The sequence below is a fragment of the Crocuta crocuta genome, unplaced genomic scaffold (genome assembly GCF_008692635.1).
Source record: "Crocuta crocuta isolate KB4526 unplaced genomic scaffold, BGI_CrCroc_1.0 scaffold16, whole genome shotgun sequence".
In the NCBI taxonomy this organism is placed as follows: domain Eukaryota; kingdom Metazoa; phylum Chordata; class Mammalia; order Carnivora; family Hyaenidae; genus Crocuta; species Crocuta crocuta.
Window position 1 is genome coordinate 12,128,452 of NW_027531893.1, and position 20,338 is coordinate 12,148,789.

The following is a 20,338-nucleotide window of genomic DNA, read 5'->3' on the forward strand; positions in this document are numbered from 1 at the left end:
AGGGACTCGGTGGGGGGAGGGGGGGCCGCGCACACGCGGGGCGAGGGCGGGGTCCACACGCCACTGCACGAGGCCACACACGCATGCGAGGGTGACGCGGGGCCTCACCGGCCGCTCGATGAGCTCGATGCAGGGCTGCAGGTCGAGCCCGAAGTCGATGAAGTTCCACTCGATGCCCTCGCGCTGGTACTCCTCCTGCTCCAGGATGAACATCGTGTGGTTGAAGANGGCACCTTACACCCTTCCTACAAGAGCCCGGCTGCCATTTCAGGGCCCGGCGAGGGCTTAGCCCCAGCCAGGGCTGCCTAGAGTTCATGGCAGAGGACAGAAGAGAGAGCGAGAGATGGAAGGGATCGAGTCTTGCCTGCTGGACTCTGCTGTAGCTCTGGCCTTCTCACCTCCACAGACCAGTACATCCCTTCAAGGATCTAACCTCTCCTAGTCAGCCTCCCACCCTAGGTGGGCATCTGCCAGCCCTTTTCCAAAATCATGACTTCCCCAAGGGGAATCTTCCTCCGGAAGAGCCAGAACCATGGCTGCCCTGACCCCACAGGCTGTACCTCAAAGATCTCGAATCCAGCGATGTCCAGGATCCCCAGGAACGAAGCCCCCTGTCGGTGGGTCTTGTCCAGGGCTTTGTTCACACGGCTGAGTATCCAGCGGAAGAGGCGTTCGTAGGTGGCCTTGGCCAGAGCCTCTACGGCAAAGTCTGCCTGTGGGGAGAAGCGAGGAAGCACGTTCATGTCCGGTGGGCTGTCCTGCCATACGAGCCTGGCTGGCAGCTCCAATTTTTTATTCCTCTCCTACCCATAATCAGTTCTTTAAAAATAAGCAACAACAGAAAAAGAAATTATGCCATCTCAACAACTAGTAGAAAAGTGGCAGTAAGAACAGAGCGGTCAGACCTAAGGAATGGCTGTGTGGAAAATTAAACACTTCCTGTCAGAAGAGCAGGCTCTACCCTGTTCCATCCCAGGGGCCATTTAGAGTAGTCAGTTCTGCCTCGAGAAAGGATACACAGTCATCTCCAAAAATAGATCTTTTAGCTCTGACTTTGGATGTCCAACTAAGAGATCAGGATGAGATCATGAGTGAGGTGCTCTGCTGCTCTTGTTCAGTACTGGATCCTCAAAAGCTGACATGGGACTCTGAGTATTCTAGTACTGGATGGATGAAATATAAAGTGATGGAGAGATGGATAAAAAGATCGATAGATGGATGGTTAGATGGATAGATGGATGCATGGCTGAATGAACAGATGGATGGTTGGATGGATGGATGTATAGATGAACAGATGGATGCAAGGATGGGTGAATGAATGGATAAATGGATGGGTGAATGGATGAGTGAACGGATAAGGGATGTATGGATGGAGGGATGTATGTATGTATGGATGGATGGATGTATGGATGGATGGATGGATGGACAGATGGGTGAACAGATGGATGCATGGATGGGTGAATGGATGAATGAACAGATGGATAGATGGATGGATGGATGGATGAATAGATGAATAAACAGATGAATGGATGGACGGATGGGTGAACAGATGGACAGATGATGAACAGATGGATGCATGGATGGGTGAATGGATGAATGAACAGATGATGGATGGATGGATGAATAGATGGATAAACGGATGGATGGATGGATGGATGGATGAAAATATGGATGCATGGATGGATAAATGGATGGGTGAATGGATGAATGAATGGATGGAGGGATGGATGGATGGATAAATGGATGGATAAACAGATGGAAGGATGGATGCATGCATGCATGGATGTATAGATAAACAGCTGGATGCATGGATGGGTGAATGGATGAATGAACAGATGGATGGATGGATGGAAGGAAGCATGGATAGGTGAATGGATAGATGGAAGATGAACAGATGAATGGAAGAGTCTCCAGAAATAAATGACAAGGTCAGGACTAAATGTCACATGCAAAAAACAAACAGCAAGTGCATCATTACCTGTTCCTTTGTCTGCGCTTTCTGTACCACATCCCGCCCAACCTTGATACGTGGGGTCAGGATAGATCTGGTGAAATCTGTCACATTAATTCCCATGAGGTGGCAAACTTTCTGAGCAGCTGGATGGAGATAAAAAACATATTAAGTGTATCACCAAAGAGAAGGCTTAGGAAAGAAGGCCCTTCACCTGGGATATTTGTGATCTGTGTATGCAACGGATATTTTTTGAGAAATGGAGCATGATGTAGTGAACATAGCCTGAAAGAGTCCTGAAAACTGCTGTCATCAGTGACCTCGTCCCCAGTGTTTTGCTAAGAGGCAATGATGGGGTGGGATGGGGGCATGCCCCAAGTGGGGGCTTAGGGTCAGACAGTTCCAGGTTCAAGTCCTTGCCTCCTCTCCACTTCCTAGCCATGTGACTTTGGAAAAGTTATTTAACTTCCTAGAGTCTTGCTTTTTTCAGCTCATAAAGAGACACCCATTTGGTACCCTGTTGGGTTGTCGACGATATTAAATGAGGGAAAGGCATGTAAAGTGACTGGCATATGGTCATCTATCAAGAAATGTGTCTCACTATGCCAAGATACACGTTGCATCCTTATGTGTGGTGGAAAATACCAGAAACAACTTAAATTCCCATTAATATGGGAGTGAACAAATGTACCATGAATACCAAATAGCAGTTAAAAGGAAGGACACTCTCAGCTGGGGATGATTTTGCCCCCAGGGGACATTTGGCAATGTCTGGAGATATTTTTGATTGTCACACTAGGGGGCGCTACTGTTGAGAAACCCTGATCGGGACAAGGGTGAGCAGAGAGAAAAACAAGTTGCAGAATGATGTGTCCTGGGGGCAGTCCCTTATGTACATTAAAGTCACACTCAGGAAGCGACACTATATATGGTTTAGATATGTGTGTGTGAAAGCATTAAATACAATCGGAAGGGGACAAAGTAACAGTTGTGGTTGCCAGGAGACAAGGAGGAGAATGGGCTGTCAAGGTCAGCTACATTGTTTCATTTTAATGACAAGGTAGTATTACAACATATTCACAAATGCCAGTTCTGGACAGTGGATTCTTGTTATATTAATGTATTTCTTTTTTTTAATATTAATGTATTTCTGCATCTTAAAACTTGTCCTCAAAATAAAACCACAATCATTACTGTTCCCTTAACGTGACGGCTACCGTTGTCCGATGGCTTCCCTATGTGTGATGGATGATATACAGTGTGGTTTTAGGATCTTTTTTTCCCTCTCTCTTTGCGAGGTGTGTGGTTTTTTTTTTTTTTTTTTTTTTTTTTTTTTTTTTTTTGGTTTGTCTTTCCCTGAGGTTGCCTCCTGGGTGAGAGGAGACCTTTAACTTGCAACACTGCAGGGCGTGCCACATTGCAAACTACTGGCAGGTCGATGAAGAGGCAACCCCGGTGGGCTTGCAAAAGCAACACAGTATACAGTCTGTGTGGTGCGTGTTCACACAACAGGTAGACGAGCCAGGAACTTGCTATCCTTTGGGCTCAGCCACCAACAAGCAGGGATAAGCAAGCAACTTTCCCTAGCACAAAACGCTGCAAGTATTTGCAGGTGGTGGACTGAGAAAAAAAATACAGGCTGCTGAGTTAAACGTTTATTTCAGAGAAACAACCAGCATTTAAAAATTATAGTTAGGTCCCAAATATCGCATAGAACATACAATATATTATAGAATGACAGATTTTATAATAAAAAATGTTGGTTGTGGATTTGAAACTCGCGTTTAACTGGGCGTCTTATATTTAACTCTAATTGCGGAGAAACGGGGTCTGTCTTCTCACAAGAATGTGGGGAAGGGGGCTGTCCCTGTCTAGTTTGCCGATGAATCCGAGTGCCTGGAGTGTGGTGCATGCTCAAAACTATTTGTTTGACCAAATTAACAAAACGGGATTTTAGATCCGATGGTCCCTAAGGATCCTGTGTGATCTAAAACTACTAGCTTCCCTCCCCCACAGTCTGATTCAGGAACTTCCAGCTGTAGGATCTTCAGCAGTAAAAAGTCCCAAAAAGAGAGAAGTCAGGGAAAACAACTTAGTTTAGCTCTTGTTAATAATCCCCTCATCCAAAAAACAATCAAAGGCTTCACGTGACCCTCTTGCCCGTCACAGCCATTGTCAGTTACTGAGAAAAGGCAGCAAGCACCTGTGTTATCCGGCATGGAGGCTTGGTCCGTATTTCTTTCCTTCTTGAAGACAATATTTCCAAGCTGCAGCACGGACGACACCACCCTCAGTATGGCTAGGGGTGAGGAGAGAAGAGCAGATAAGGCACAGACCTCAATACCAACGAGCTCTGGAGGTTTAGAGTCTAAAAGTTATTGAGGAGCCAACCTACGTCTTTCTCCCAAGAAGACGCAGTTCTGAGCTCCTAAGTCTAGGAAAAAGGCAAACGAATCTAATACCCTGCTAACAGGATAGAAAATGTGGCTGGGGGTAGTGGAATATGTTCAGATGCTTGCTGAAAACCTTGTGCTGAAAGGAATACTGTGAAGCAGGGGCTGGCACACTACAGCCGATGGACCAACTCTGGCCCACTGTCTGCTGTTGTCAATAAAGTTTTATTGGAACACAACCATAATCATTCATTTACATACTGTCAATAGCTGTCTGATGCGCCAAGGGCAGAGTTGAGCAGTTGCAACAGAGACCAAATGGCCCATAAATGCTCAAGTATTTACTTATGTGACCCTTTACAGAAAATGTGTCAACCCTCACTATACAGCAAGGAGAATGAATGAGTTACCACCACAAACAACAAAACTGTTGTATCTCACAAACACAAATGCTGAACAAAAGACGCCAAATGCAAACAAGAATGTAACTATGTGAGTCCACTCACACAAAGTTCAAGAACAGGAAAAGCCATGTTGTTAGAAGTCAGGGTAATGGTTATCCTTAACTAGTGGAAGCTACTAGAAAGGCTATTGGGAAGCTTCAGGGTGCTGTTGGTGTTCTCTTAGTTAAAATGGTTACTAGGAGCATAGGTGTGTTCAGTCCATAAAATTTAATCAAACTGTGCACTCATAATATACACGATTTTTTAAAAATATTTTTATTTATTTCTAGGAGAGAGAGAGAGAGAGTGAGCAGGGGAGGGTCAGAGAGAGAGAGGGAGACACAGACTCTGAAATAGGCTCCAGGCTCTGAGCTGGCAGTCAGCACAGAGCCCGACGCGGGGCTCGAACCCACCAACCACGAGATCATGACCTAAGCGAAAGTCGGACGCTTAACCGACTAAGCCACTCAGGCGCCCCGATATACACAATTTTCTAAGTGTAAATTACATGTCAATAAAAGATCTTTAAAAGCAACAAAACAGGGGCGTCCGGGTGGCTTTGTCGGTGAGGCGTCCTACTTCGGCTCAGGTCATGATCTCGCGGTTCGTGGGTTCAAGCCCCGCGTCGGGCTCTGTGCTGACAGCCAGCTCAGAGCCTGGAGCCTGCTTCAGATTCTGTGTCTCCCTCTCTCTCTGCCCCTCCCCCATTCGTGCTTTGTTTCTCTCTGTCTCAAAAATAAAATAAAATAAAATAAAAGCAACAAAACAAACAGCAGTCCCCGTGCTTCTTACTCTAGTCTGGCTACGTGTACACAATGCTCATGCTAGGATTGAGAAGGGGGAAAATTTTCCTACTTGTTACCCAGGTGTCGCCAGACAAAACAACATGTTCCCAGACCCTTGGACCCCTTCTGACTCCACACTCAGCCCATGTTACTGTTAAAATGGTGCCTNACCCAGATTCTTAATATAAGTGAAATCTACTCATGTTTAAATGTTGGGCGCCAACTTAAAGCAACTTTGAAGGCTGTGTAGGTCGATCTCTCCTGTGGGCTCAGGCCCCATCACACTGCTCTTTCTGGTACTGATCATGGGATCACAGAAATGAAAGAATGGCCGTCATGCTCAGGCCACAAGAGACCAACGAACCGGAAGAGTACCAGTGGGCAGCTAAGTGGCAAACCAGAAGGGGGCTACGCCAACGGTGAGGGGGGTGAGGGCTGGCGGTCTGGGGCAGTGGGTGAAAGCACAGACTCTGGAGTTAGAAGACCCCAGCCTCACCGTGCTGAGCCTCGGTTTCCCTGTCTGCAAAGTGGAGCACCTGCTTCATGAAGTTTATGTCTGACAGTTGAGCCAGCAACTCAACTAAACAGCCACCTACACTGGGTTGTACGGTGGCCCCCAAAAGATGTGTCCAGCCAGAAGCTGGGAATGTGAACTTATACAGAGAAAAGATCTCTGCAGAGATAACTAAGTTAAGGATCTCAGATGAGATCATTTTGGATTAATGTGGTGGGTTCCAAACCCAATGACAGGTGCTCTGGTAGAGAAGAGGAGAGGACACGCCCAGTGGAAGGCAATGTGACACTGGAGGCGGAGACTAGAGTGCCCTGTCTACAAGCCCAGGGCCGGGACCGGCAGACGGTGTAAGCGTGAGGACAGGCAGGGGGTGGATTTCCTCTGACAGCCTCCAGAAGGAGCGAGCTGTGCAGACACCTTGACTTTGGACTTCTGGCCTCCAGAGCTGTGAGAAAATCAATTTCTGTTGTTTGAAGCCACCAAGTCTGTGGTTATGGGCTCCAGGAGCCACAGGAAACTAATACACCACCCTTATTACTGAAGAGTAAGAAAGAGGGTTTTTTAACCTGTGACCTAAGTACTGTCGGGGGTACGCAGAACGGATCATTTTAGGTGATGAGCAAAACTTTCTAAAAATTTGAATCATTAGGCGTTTATCCTAAATCATTAGAGATACTATAACCAGGCCACACAATTAGTGATTTTATAGAAATTGCTGTTTAGGACAAAGTTCAAGCAGTATAGGGCTACAGAGATCTACACTGGGCATAAAAACAGTCAGCCAACGATAATATGGCTGGAACCTGAAAGTGGCGCGATTTACAAACAATGACGCCTGGGAAATGGATCTAGACAGTCCCTGGGAAGGTCTGAGTGTCTTGGTGCTGGAGCTAACTGCCTTCATATCCTGGCCCTAATCTTACTAGCTGTGTGACCTCAGGTCAGGTATCAGCAGCCTCTCTGGGCCCCCGTTTCACCATCTGAAGGCCCATAAAACACCCACCTCCAAGGATTGTCATGTGGAGTAAATGCATAGCACCTACACGTGGTCAGTGCCCAAGAAACATCAGTTGCTGGAACGTCATTATGATTCTAGTGCTATGCTGCTGCAGGCTCTCCGTGTGGCCTGGGCAAGTGCTTCCCCGCCTCGAAGCTCCAGGAGCCAGAGGGGGTGGTTACTGGGGCCCCACGAAGCTCCAGGCCTCGCACCTCATGCCCCCAGCCCAGCCCCATTCTCCTCCAGCCTCTTTGCGGAACGTCGGGAGTACCTCTGGGGTTCTGACTGGGGCTGCTGTACATACTGGTCTAGGTCTGTGTCCCATGGGCACTGGTCACTTGCACACACTTATCTTAACGCTCCCTTTATCTGCATTCCATTCACGCTGTGATTCACTTAACATTTCTGTAACCATTCACGTACTCCCCTTTCCTGCAGTTTACTAGGAAACAATGTCACAAATGAAAAATCAGCTTCCCTTGGGGTGTCCAGGTGGCTCAGTCGGTTAAGCGTCCGACTTCGGCTCAGGTCATGATCTTGAGGTTCATGGGTTCCAGCCCCGCGTCGGGCTCTGTGCTGACAGCTAGAAGCCTGGAGCCTGCTTCGGATTCTGCGTCTCCCTCAATCGCTGCCCCTCCCCCACTCCTACTCTTTCTTGAAAATAAATAAAAACATTAAAAAAAAAATAAACGTCCCTTGCCATAAATAGATGGCAACTATAAAAATAAATACAGGGAAAAGGAATAATATTATCAAATTCTAGCAAGATGCCAGGCCGGGGGTCTGCTTTCTGGAGTCAGAGGGAGATTATCAAGTACCAGAGAGGGGCTGAGGACCTACTGGGTGCCAAGCTGCTACTCTCTTCCTTGAAAGTGATCAGGAGAGCTGAGAGGGAGCAGAGAAAGGAAAGCATCCCAGAGCGATTCCACGTCACTAGTAACGACATGAGGCCACGTTTCAGAATACACCGGCTCCTTCTAGCCTCGATCCCATACCTTGGTTCTGACAGGGATTTCTGGATTTCTGGAAAGATTTAGAGGACAAAAGCCACATCCCCACAGACAGAAACAGAGCACAGAGAACCACACAGTGGGGCTTGGGAGTCCCGGAGATCCTGGAGAGAGTCTCAGCTCTTCCAGCTGTGTGGCCTGGGGCTAGTTCCTTCACTTCTCTGTGCCTTAGTTTCCCCAAGTGCAAACTGGGGGTAACAGTGGCCACATCGTTGGGCTCTTTTGATATTAAATAATACCTATAGAGCACTTCGCACACCGCTGTCACCTGATGTCTTCACTTTAATTAGACGCATTTCCATATGAGTCGATACTGTTCTAAAACAATTTAGAAGACTCCATTGATTCCTTTCTCAAGGCCAAATAATAACTGAGTAAATCCTCACTGAGCAATGTTTTAGTTTGTTCTGTTTTCTTTTTTATTATTATTTAAAACTGGGCACCTTTGGACCCTTTTTTGAAAAGAGGCTTTGGCAAATGCCTGGCATACAGCAAGTTTTTAATCATTAGCTGTTCATGTGTATAGTTTTGGTGTTTTTTTTTTTTTCAAAGCAAAGATTAGAAGTAAAAACGACTCGTGTCACAAATAAAATGAATCATTCTGGGAGAGCCCATGCCATTCAGGAAGGGATGCTGTTAATATTGGCTTCTGATGTGGGGCACTGGCCAAAATCCATAACCACCACCCATATGTCAACTGACCCACGGAACCTTCTTTTTCTGGGCCCCCAGTTATCTCCGGGGAAGCCGCCCCTCCCTCTGTGCTGCTTTGCCGCAACCTTAGCACTATTCTGGGGCTCCAAAGGGGTGTGGGCGTGGGAAGGAAGAAAAATTTTCCACAACCGTGTCCTGGTGTTCCCAAAAGAGATTAACCTTGACCACTGGGGCGCGTCTAACCCAGACGGAAAAGAATGTCTTGAAGGCCAGTATGGAAGCCAAGATTATCTCTTTGAGCTTTCTTGGTCTCAGAACCAAATGTATTTCTTGGTCACTGATTGGTGATATTGATCAATACTGGTCTATCACCAGAACTACCTTTCCAGAAAGAGCCCAGGTAAACCCGCTGCCTTGGACATGCGCAGCCCCACCCACCATCCTCTGCCCACGTGTTCTTGACGAGGCCAACAATCTCTCTGTTTCCAGCTCCAAAATTGAATACAGACCAGAACATAAGCCTTTCAGAGCTTTCCATAACCCTGATCATTGTGAATAACTCAGGAATATGCACCTAAGAAATATCAACCTACTCCATTCAGGGACTCAGGGATTCTAATCTGTTCTCTCCTGCTGGACATAAACCCAAAGGATGTAAGGGCTGGCGCTACAGCAGCCATTCTGCTCCCAAGAAACTGCAGCCTACCTAAAGACAACATTGCTGAGAGACCAGGTTCCAGAGACACTCTTTGAACCAAAGAACTCTTTGTACCTGAAACTCATATCCCTGAACTTTCCAGTTCTGCGGGCAGATCGTTTTCCTTTTTGCTTAAGCCAATTTGGGTCATTGGTAACTGAAAGAGCCCTAACATATGAAGCCACTTTTCTAAAACACCACTAAGCCACCTAAGGTAATATTCACTTTCCTCCTCCTCCTCCACCACCTCCTCCTCCTCTACCTCCTTTTATTTTATTTATTTATTTTTTTTGAGGGCGTGTGTGTGTGTGTGGGGGGGGATTCAGCAAGCAGAAATCTGTTCTGACCAGAGAAGGGTCTCTAACTAATTTTGGTGGTCCAGAGCACGTGAATCTGGGCCTCCTCATGGGCACCCAGCCCCAAGGCGTGAAGACTTACAAAGCTGCTCATCATCACTGAAACCCATGATCGCCATGGCCTCCACGGTCTCCTGGAACATCTCGTCATCCTGGGCAGCTGGGATGGGCACAAAGCCATTGGAGAGGAATGTGTAGTTGTTGAAGCCCTCCAAAAGCAAGTCATCTGGAAGGAGAGGAAGACGGGGTGGTGGTCAGGAAGATGGACTTTGACCATGACCTGTCCCACGACTCGGACAGCTTAAAGCCTTCCTTCCGGTTCCATCACACAGACGGCCTCACCAGCCATCCATGGCCTCATACAGTGGTATAGGTTGTACACTGCCCCAGGGCGCCTGGCAGCTAAAACCCACCTTGGCTCCACTTGCTGAGCCAATATCCCCGGACCCAGGCTTGCAGGTAGCTGGAGGAAGGCACACCTTTATCTCAACTGCCCGAAAGTACCCTGCCTGAAAAGTTAGATCAATCCTCATTCACCTATTTATGAAACTTTATCAAATCAGCAATGCCCATGAATTTTAAAAGTCAATTACTACCAAAAGGCTTATAATAAAAGCACCACTCCCTGTCTGCCCTTTTTCTAATCCCTACCTTACCCTATAGTACTGCTTTTATCTCTATGAGCTATTTCTTCCGGCACGTACCACGATCTCTCTATATAATAGGCTTAATTTAATTACACATAACATACACTTGTATGTACTATAGAGCATGTCCTCTGTTATATAGGCTTATATAAGCTATAATGTATGTTTACATATCAGGTATAATAGGCTACTTGTGGATATTTCCAAGATGAGATATTATCTACCGACCCCCTACGATGGTGGATAAAGATGTAGCTCTTACACCACCTCCCCTCACCTCCAACTATTTCTAGTCAAGTCCGTACATAAGTCGTTATCAGAGCTTGTCCAATCTAGTCTGCTGGGGTTTTTTTGGTAAATAAAGTTTTATTGGAACACCAGGCACTCTCACTTCCTTGTCAGTTTTCTATGGCTGCTTTTATGCTACAGTGGCCGTAGCTGCAACAGAAACCACATGGCCCCCCCAAACCTAAAATATTTACTATGTGATCCTTTAGCAAAAACATTTATTGACTCCTTGTTTCTACCACAAAACACTGTTCTCTGTGAAGCGTGTTCTGTGGTTACATTTTGTTGCCACTCCTATTCAGCCCTCTCTTCCCCTTTCTCTCCCCAAATGTATAATCGCTTCTCTTTTTCTTGTACTATTTGCTTTTAGGATACCCTCTGACATATCAGGTGTCCTCTTCCAGATCAATCTTTAACGAGGCTGGATTTGGTTAAATATTTTTGGAGAAAAGTCAAGAGATACTTTTCTTTTTAAACAAAGGTCTTTTATGGGTCAAGTCACTTGGAAGGTGCCTGATGTTAAGTTGACCCAAGACACCAGTTAACTCTGGCCCTTGGATTAGCCAAGATGCCTGATTAAAGTCACAAGGATCTGGGTCTTCGCCAAGAGTTCATTACGCAGACTGTGGGTAAATAGACAGATATCTGATCTTCTGTAAAAGCCTAACCTTTTTCCAGGTCTACCACGAAGAATAAAAATGGCCCTAGGAATTTCAGTAGTTACCCTTAAAGACTAGAGACAGAGCACAAAACCGGATCATTGTCCCCGCAGCCACCTCATAACGTCCCACACTATAACTGAAAATTTACCTAATTTCCAGGCACATCTGTTTGGCATCTCCCCACTTTTTTCCAAAACTGTTGCACCTCAGATCCTGTTACCCGTATCAGGATTAAACAATGAATGAGGCTTCCCCCACCTAGTGGCCGAACCTTGAAATACACCTCATGGCAGCAAAGGTACCAGCATCCACATCTTTCTCGGTGATTTTCTTAAGCAAAATAACTACCCCTGGGCCACACAACTGATGGGGAGCAAGATCTGTATTGTCCTCATAAGATTTTAGGCTTAAAATTATTACTAGAATTTAAGCTGTACTCTGTACTTATATTCACTGGTATATTCCTTTTTTTCCAGCTATGTGATTTGCATATTAAGAGTCAGTAAATTACTTAAAGAAAGGGAGTTAGCAAATTACTGTATGTTCAGGCATACATGCAATTTCCTACTGGAATCTGATATACAGTATATTGTGTTTATGTGGAAAATATCTCCCTTACCAGTGACAGTTAACTACAGTGACCGTTTTGCGGTATATACAAATACAGAATCATTACATTGTATGCCTGAAAGTAACATGTTATATGTTAGTTACACCTCCCTAAAAATGCTTTCTCTTCCTACAACAGAGGTGAGCAACCTATAGCATACTGCCTACTTTGTAAATAAAGTTTTATTGTAACGCAGCTATGCCCATTAGTTTACATATTGCCTGTGGGAATGGCGAAACCCCCTCCCCCCCTCCCCAGTGATACATCTTCACAGGTCACTTACTTTTCATCTTGTCCTTGGCTCCAGCAATCAGGTAGTAAAAGATGTGGAAGGTCCTCTCGTCTCTGGCTTGGCGAATCGCCCGTGACTTCTCTAGCAGATCTGGTTTGGGAGGAGTTAAGAATTCCGGCGATACCAGAGGTGGTCTTTTTTCGGGGACCTAACCTTCCTTCCCACCTGCAGGAAGGAGACCTTTTCAGCCTCACAAACGATCCTAGGAAGTACATGCAAATATTGTTTGCATTTTCAAGAGAGGGAAATGGTGGCTGGGAGAAGGGAGTCATTTTCCGAGCGCACACAGCTAGGAGGTGGCACATGTCTGTGGTGGCCCAAACCACCCTGGCCGGGGGGCTGGGGGAAAGGGAGTGTGAACACACCCCTAATTAATGTCAGAAGAGCCCGTTCCGCTGTGGTGGGGCAGAGAGACCATGGGGTGGGAGGGACACACGGGTGGCTGGGATGCTGCACCGGGTGGGTTTCTTCATCCCGAAGTGTGATGGTGCAGGATGACAGAAAACCGCCAGCAACTCCCTCTGGCCTCCTAAGCCCCCTTCCGCCTGCACATCCTTAGAGGGCTCATTAAAGTCCTGGTTGCAGGCCCACCCCGGGAATTCTGGGTCAGCAGGTCTGGGGCAGCGCCAGATGGGGGTGGGTCTGCGTGTCCAAGAGGCTCCCAGGTGATGCAGGGGCGCGCACTTTCCCGGCCACTGATCTAAAGGGTAGAAGCGGAGACCAGAGGGATGGGGCCCCCCCGCCAGGACCTGCCGCGAACCTAGGAAAGGAATGGCTGAGCAGCATCTGTAGGGGCCGGAAGACAGAATCTTCTTCCCCAAGAGAGGGGGCATCTCAGCCCAGAAGGGCATCGGGTCTCTGAGGGGCGGGGCTGGTTGGTGGCCCCGGGGCCTGCTTGCTACCAAACAGACGGGACGCCGGGCCTGTAGGGCTGAAGAATCAGAACTGCGCTGGCCCCTGGGGCCCAGCTCCTGGTCGCCGGCACCCCCGTGGGAGCGCAGGGCAGCCCAGGTCCTCGGAGGAGGCGGCAGCCCCACCTCCCAGAGTCTGGCCAGAGTTCAAGGAGACCCAACGAGCCGAGGGCCCGGGCCGGTGCGCCCCGCACAGCAACCCTTGCTTAAGGCTAATGGTTCTAAAAACACCGTAAGTTCTACAAGCTCTTCTCCCAACCTGTAGGCCAGAACAGTCTCAGAATCTTCTAGATTTTTGGACAGACCACCGTGGACATCGTACGATCATCCTAGAACAATCTCAAAGGCCCCGAGGCAGCCCCTGCTACTCCTGCAGCAAGAGAGGTCAGTGTTCTCCTAAGGGGAATAAAGGGACTAGAGACGGCCTCCTGCGTGCTTGGCGGGTTTTACCGCCAGCCGGGGTTTGGTTTCCAGAAGTTTCTGGATTTTAGAATCTGTGGGCCTGTATTGGCAGAGGCCTTGCGAGGCAGAACTGCTCTCTGTGACCTGATGCAGCGGAGCAGGGAGAGGACACCATCTAACCCGGGGCCTTGGGCACAGAGCAGAGATGATTGGCCCTCCGTTCTGGGGCGGTTGGGGTTTGGCCAATTTCAGTACAGCCACACGAGCCTGGTTCTTATGTGTGACTCTAAGGGACTCCCACTGGCTGTGGCTGTGTCCCTCCACGAACAGACATCGACGCCAGGTGGGTACTGATTTTCTACCGGAGAAGTCTGAGAGGATTAAAATGGAAAATGACACAAGACAGCAGTGACGTGACAGCCACAGACGCTGGCTTCTGGCTGAGCCCCTGGCGAAGGGCCACGTGGGTCATTTTGCTTAAATGACAATTTAAGTGCAGCTCCATAGGGAGGTGCTGTTATCATCCCCATTTCACTGGGGAAAAAGGCTCACAGGGCCGCCTGGGTGGCTCAGCCTATTAAGCGTCCGACTTCAGCTCAGGTCATGATCTCAGAGTTGGTGAGTTCGAGCCCCGTGTCAGGCTCTGTGCAGACAGCTCGGAGCCTGGAGCCTGCTGAGTTCTGTGTCTCCTTCTCTCTCTGCCCCTTCCCCACTCATGCTCTGTCTCTCTCTCTCAAAAGTAAATAAACATTAAAAACATTTTTTAACGAGGCTCAGAGAGGTCAAGCGACTTACCCCAAGCCCCACAGCAAATGTGGCAGAGCTGAGAACGGACAGAGACGTGACCCGCTCCAAAGTCCCCCCTCATCCAGGGCACCAAAATGCAACTAGAACATTCCCCAGGGTCCCAGGAGTGCCAAGCAAATGCTCCACAAGAAGCTGTAAGAATACAACGTCCTAGAGCCTGACAGGCACCCGCCATGCTTCTCAGATGATCCATCACTGAACCACAGATTTGGTCCCCGAGTCCAGAAATTTCCCAGAGGCTCCACTCTACCATCCAGATTCTCTCTGCGTCCTTTGCAGCACCTGCTGTTCCTCAGGGCAGAGTCTTCTTCCACCAGTTCCCTATCTCTGGGCCGGAGAGCAGCTCCCAAAGCCGGCCCATGGCTCAGTACGGATGAAGCGAGGAGCACGCGAAAGCCGATACTCAGCCAGCCGTATTCTGTCCTGGTGTGGTTCTAAGAGCTTTACGTGAGTTAATTCACTCTCACAATCCCCCTGTGAGGCAGGTACTATTATCATCTCACTGACGAGGCACAGAGAGGTTGAGTAACTGGCCCAAGGTAACTCAGCTAAGGAGAGGTCGGCCCAGAAGCCCACGCAGGCTGTTTGGGCTTCACGACCGGGGTCCACACTTGTGGGACCACCACACCACAATGCCAGCTGTCGAGAGACAACAAGCCCAGGGCAGATCTGTTCTGGAAGGAACCCAAGAGCCCGGGGAGAGAGGGGCCGCTCCTCCACCTTTCTTGGGTCTCTCAGGCTCTAGGGCAGGAGGCGGGCTGCGGGGCGGGTCCCGTGTGGCCCGGGCTCAGCAAAGGATACACGTCTCGATGTTGGCTCCCACGATGTAACCAGTGACGTCGAAGTTGATGCGGATGAATTTGCCCTGCCAACAGGAAAACACAGTTCACGGGGGCTCCCCAGCCTCAGCCCCTCACTCCCATACTGCAGGCACGTGGAGGGGTGTCAGGGGGCACGAGCGGGTGGGGGGACGGACGGGGTTTCTTGCAAACACTCAGAACCTCACAGGGTCAGCACGCGGGGATGATTCCAGGCCTCGCATTATAAAACACATTCGCAAATCAATTTCATCTGGCTCTTGCAATGGCCCTCAGCCAACCATGGTTATCCCCACTTACGTATTCACTAAAAAAATTTATTTTGATTTTTGAGAGAGCGTGTGCCCAAGTGGGGGAGGGGCAGAGAGAGAGAGGGACAGAGGATCTGAAGCAGGCTGCACACTGACAGCAGAGAGCCTGATGCGGGGCTCAAACTCGCAAACTGTGAGATTATGACCTGGGCTGAAGTCGGACACTTAACCACTTGAGCCACCCAGGCCCCCCTGGTTATCCCCATCTTCAAGGTGGGAAAATTGAGGCTGAGCGAGGTAGTATGACCTGTCCAATGGGATAGTGCCCCCAAGAGGTAGAGCCATAAGGAAGGAGAAGGTAAGTTCAGGCGCACCCAGTGGCTGGAGGGCTCCGTCCCTGCCTCCTCCCCAGAAGCGTCCCCGGGCTCCACCACAATCCACCAAGGTCAGGTTCACCCAGCTGGGAATTGATCCGCCTCTTTGGAACAGGTAGGTCATGTCTTCATGTCACTGACCATCCACCCACTTCTGGGGTTCTCCTGCCCCCTTAGGCTCAACTGAGAAAGGGAGACCCTTGGAGCCTGGGCACGCGCCTGTGGGAAGGTGGCTCTCAGCTCCCCCACTAGACCACAAACTCCATGAAGGCTGGAACAGCTTCCGCACTGTTGGCTACAATGCTGTGAGCCCAGCGCAGCATCTTAGTATACAGTGGGTGCTTAATAAAAACTAACTGAGCCACAGGGGGAGAAAACAGAAGAGAACGGTGCATGTCAGAGTGTACAAGTGATTGTATACAGTGGGCGCTTAATAAATATTTGCTGAAGGATGGATGTGCCTAGCACACAGCAGGTGCTCGGTTCGTGTTTTGCCGAATAAATGAACGAGCATTGGATCAAGTGTCTAGCACCTCCTAGGTGCTCAGTAAATGTTTACTGACTAAATGTCGCATGCCTGACAGGTGCCTGGTATACGCAGGAGCTGCTCAGTGACACTCTGTTGAGTGACTAGTGAATGAATAAACGAATGAATGAGGGGCCACCTGGCAAGAGCCTCTATGCGCTGGAAGGTCGAGACAGGACCGAAGATGTGGAGGAAAATGCTGTTGTGACGTGCCCCTCCCTCCCGCCTCGGGCCCCCTCCCCCGCACACAGAGGACACCAGAGGAGCTCTGCTACTTACAAACCGGGAAGAGTTGTCGTTCTTGACCGTTTTCGCGTTGCCAAAAGCCTCCAGAATCGGGTTCGCTTGCAGAAGCTGCTTCTCCAGCTCACCCTACAAGTTACCCACGTCTAGTTAATGCAGCAAGTAACCCAGGCACTGACGGCTCTGACCCACGTGGATGCTGTCCCCCAACTCTACCCTTCATCTCCAGGTTCTCTCCTGTCCTACATCCTGCCCCGTTTGAGACTCCAATGCTCACGTCCAGATTTGCTCAAGGATTTCAGAAGAGAAGCGACTGGCTGGGCTGATAGCTAGGACATCACTGGATCCCCAGGAAGGCCACTTTTTGAGCAGGGCTTGCTCAACTGTACAATGTCATTTCACCCAGAACCACTGCACGATGTGGGAGATGTCATTTACATCGTAATGAATTGTGCTCCTTGGAGTTGTGCAGTGCACAACCTCCCCTGCTGTCCACGGCAGTCCTGCTGCTGCTCACGTTTAACCGGCAGCTATCTTCAAGCTAAACCGCTACAATCCCTCTCCTGACGGTTTTAGTGTGATTTTTTTTTTTAACCTGCAATTTTTCTTTCCTCAGGACAAGTTTTCTGAAGTCTTTTATGAAAGACAAATGAGGAATATGAAACCTACGGGGAATAGTTTTAACTGACTTGCGGAAAAAAAGCTTCAAAGCAGGTTGCCTGAGCTCCATTCATCAGGTTAAAGCAGCTGAGGCTGTACACGGCCCACCGGCCCTTTCTGAGGGGGCTCCTGTGCACAAACGCGGTCATGTGATTAATCGTGGCGGGGGAAGGGCCAACGAGGTAAGTCATGCCGGGAAAGCGACGAGCCGCCTTTGCCTAGCCTCAACACACGGCAGTTGCAGACTGGCCCAGCGGCCTCCCACCCAGGCTCCTCCTCCCCCCCAGCTCCNAGTCCCCTCCCTGTTCCCTCTGCTGTGTTCCCAGCCCCTGTTCTCAGGCTGGCAGGACTGGGCTAAAGAGAAGCCTGGGATGGTTCTAGAGCGGAAAGGAGCACCCAGCTCTCTCCCTGCGCCTCTGTACACGGGGAAGGCATCGCGGGTGGCTGTCCCTAAAGGGGACAGAACGGGAAACTGCTCCTTATTTGTGTTTGTTTCTTCACGTGCCCTCCTCCTCTGCAGCTCCCAGAGATGAAGCCACACCAGTGGACCTCCGGCTCTTTCCCGGGAGAGCACAGGGCTTTCCCTGGCTGGTGGGAAGAAGACTAAAGGGATTACTTCCGTCACCCTGAACTTGGGGTCCCAGCAGCCACCGAGAAAGAGTCCCTCTCTAGAATGGGAAATCCAGCTGGTGGGACCAAAAGATCCTAGTCAGCGGAGCTTTAAACACGGAGGTCTGATCCGAACCATTCACTGGGTGGCTGATGTGACCGTGGCTCAGAGAAGTTAAGTGACTTGGCCAAGGTCACACAGGAGCAGATCCCAAATAAGAATCCTGACTGTCCTTTCCATTCTTCCATGCCATTGCCTCCCAGGACCTAAGACTTCTGAGGGTGTCTTCCAGAACGGGGCCCACACGCCAGCCCCCCAAGCTCTGTGTTAGAGAGGAGTTTATATCTGCAGGGGTCTGAGCGGGACCCTGCTGTGTGTCGCATAGCTGGGGTCTTACCGCGCCACCAAAGCTGGTGCACTGCAAACCCCAAGTCGCCCGGTTCAGGGGCCTGGGGTCAAGCAACCGGCATGCAAAGACAGACGCGCACTGCACACACATGCACAAGGGCACACCAGTGCGCGGGGGCAGGGCTCGGGGCAGGGAGGAGGGAGGAAGGCATGCCACAGCAGGGCCATTAACTGACTGTCAGTCAAGCCAGGGAAGTCTCAGGGACAAGACAGTCCTAAAAACGCTCAACCACATGGGACAGACGTTTCTGGGGCGGTGGGGTCGGGGGGTGCCGGTGGCGGATGCGTTGACGGGAAGGGGACGGAGACTTCGTCCTGAACCGGGGACGTCTATTCCAGGCTGGGGGATGCCCTGGGGCCCTGCGGCTGGTAAACGTGCGTCCACACCGCGCGCTGGCATCCGACCACCGCAGGACAGCACTCTGGTGGACTTGTCCGTCTGGGCTGTGAACCTCGGGGCCCCGCCCTCCCGCCATCGGCTACGGGACTCGTGGGTGCGACAGGACCATGCAGATCTAATACACTCTGTGCCTCCCACACACGCCAGGAAAACACTCGTAGTTACTCACGTAGGCAAGAGATGGGCCTTGCTGTGGTTGAACAATACAGTATAAAGAAACGTCAGTGTTATTTCAGTGACACGCGCATCGGGGTCTGGAGAATGATTTCAGTCCCCCCGCCCCCACCAGACAGCCTGGATTCCTCCAGGGAAACGCAGCGGCTTTTCTTCATGTTGCTTCTTCCTTTTTAACATTTCTTAGAGGCTCAGTCAGTTCNAATGTTTTCAATGAGATGCGTCTGAGATGCGTTCGCACATGCAGAGAACAAAGTGTCTGGCACATCATAGGCGCCTGATAACGATCACTTATTATTATTACTTCCTGTATTTGATTACTATTATAGGGAGAGAAAAGACAGCGGCAAGTAATGCTTAATTGCCGTGTGAACTTGGCCGTGGGGTGATGGGTTCCTACACGCTGTGCCACAGACAGTGGGAAATGCTGGACCCTGAGCCCCCCGCAGGGTTCCCCGAGCCCCCCACAGGGTTCCTCGAGTCTCCTCCAGGGTTCCCCGAGTCTCCCACAGGGTTCCCCGAGTCTCCTCCAGGGTTCCCCGAGCCACAGCTGCCACCCCCCAGCTTTCCAAGTGCCTCCAGATCAGCTCTCTCTGTGTCTGCTCCTGTCACCGGTGACGGCTGGAAAGCAAGCCCCGGGATGGCAGGAACCAGTGACACCCCAGAGCTGTCCTGAAGCTTCTACTCTGCCCTCGCCCCAGCCTAAACCTTCAGACAGAGGCCCCACTGCGTGTCCCTCCTCTGAGACAGATGAGGCAGGGCTCAGATGGAGGAAGAGAGGGATGGGGCCAGGAAGGGAGCATTCCAGAAAGCTGCTCCTCTCCTCCTTCCAAGCCCTCATACTGCGTCAGTGCGGGTTTATCTGCACGATGACTGGACTGTGACCTCTCCTCCCCGTGCGTCTAGAAGCCCGGTGGATTAGAATGAAAGCACCGCTCAGACTCATCACCGGACCCCATCCCACAATGCGCGGCTCCCCTGTGGACCGAGGCCCAGAGCTACGTGGCGCTGAGATTCCCCTCCCCTGGGGTCCCGGTCCAAGGGGCATGTGGAGGTGTGACGGGCGGGTCTCAGCCCGACGGGGTTTACAGCAAGGTCCTCAATCAAGGGCACCTGGGTGCCGCAGGGGACACCTGGAAATGCCTGTGGACATTCTGGGTTGTCACCCACTGGGACAGCCTCTTGTTGGGGGAGGGGAGGGGGAGAGGCCAGGTGCTGCTCTCAGTCCTACAGGGCGAAAGGCAGCTCCACAACCTTCAACGGTCTGGTCCAAAACGACAAAGCAGCAGCATGGGGGGCGGGGGGGGCCCTGACGTGAGGCCAGGGTCCTCGCTGCGGCAGGAGAGGGCTCGTCCCATCTCGTGCAACAGGACCCTCAGGACGATGACCTGGGCGGAGGCGAGGAAGCACCAGGCCCTGAGGGCTCCCCTTCTCTTCCCCGCCCCCCCCCCCATG

General features: G+C 50.3%; 1 protein-coding gene across 1 annotated transcript in view; it reads right to left on the reverse strand.

Annotated features, from left to right (window-relative positions):
• Positions 1-20,338, reverse strand: part of MYH11 (myosin heavy chain 11) — a 102,740-nt gene that overhangs the window by 35,016 nt on the left and 47,386 nt on the right. The window contains 8 exon segments of the mRNA XM_077773193.1: positions 109-259; positions 532-713; positions 1,979-2,097; positions 4,155-4,250; positions 9,883-10,026; positions 12,291-12,389; positions 15,221-15,284; positions 16,668-16,760. Of these exon segments, the coding sequence (XP_077629319.1) occupies positions 109-259; positions 532-713; positions 1,979-2,097; positions 4,155-4,250; positions 9,883-10,026; positions 12,291-12,389; positions 15,221-15,284; positions 16,668-16,760 (948 nt within the window).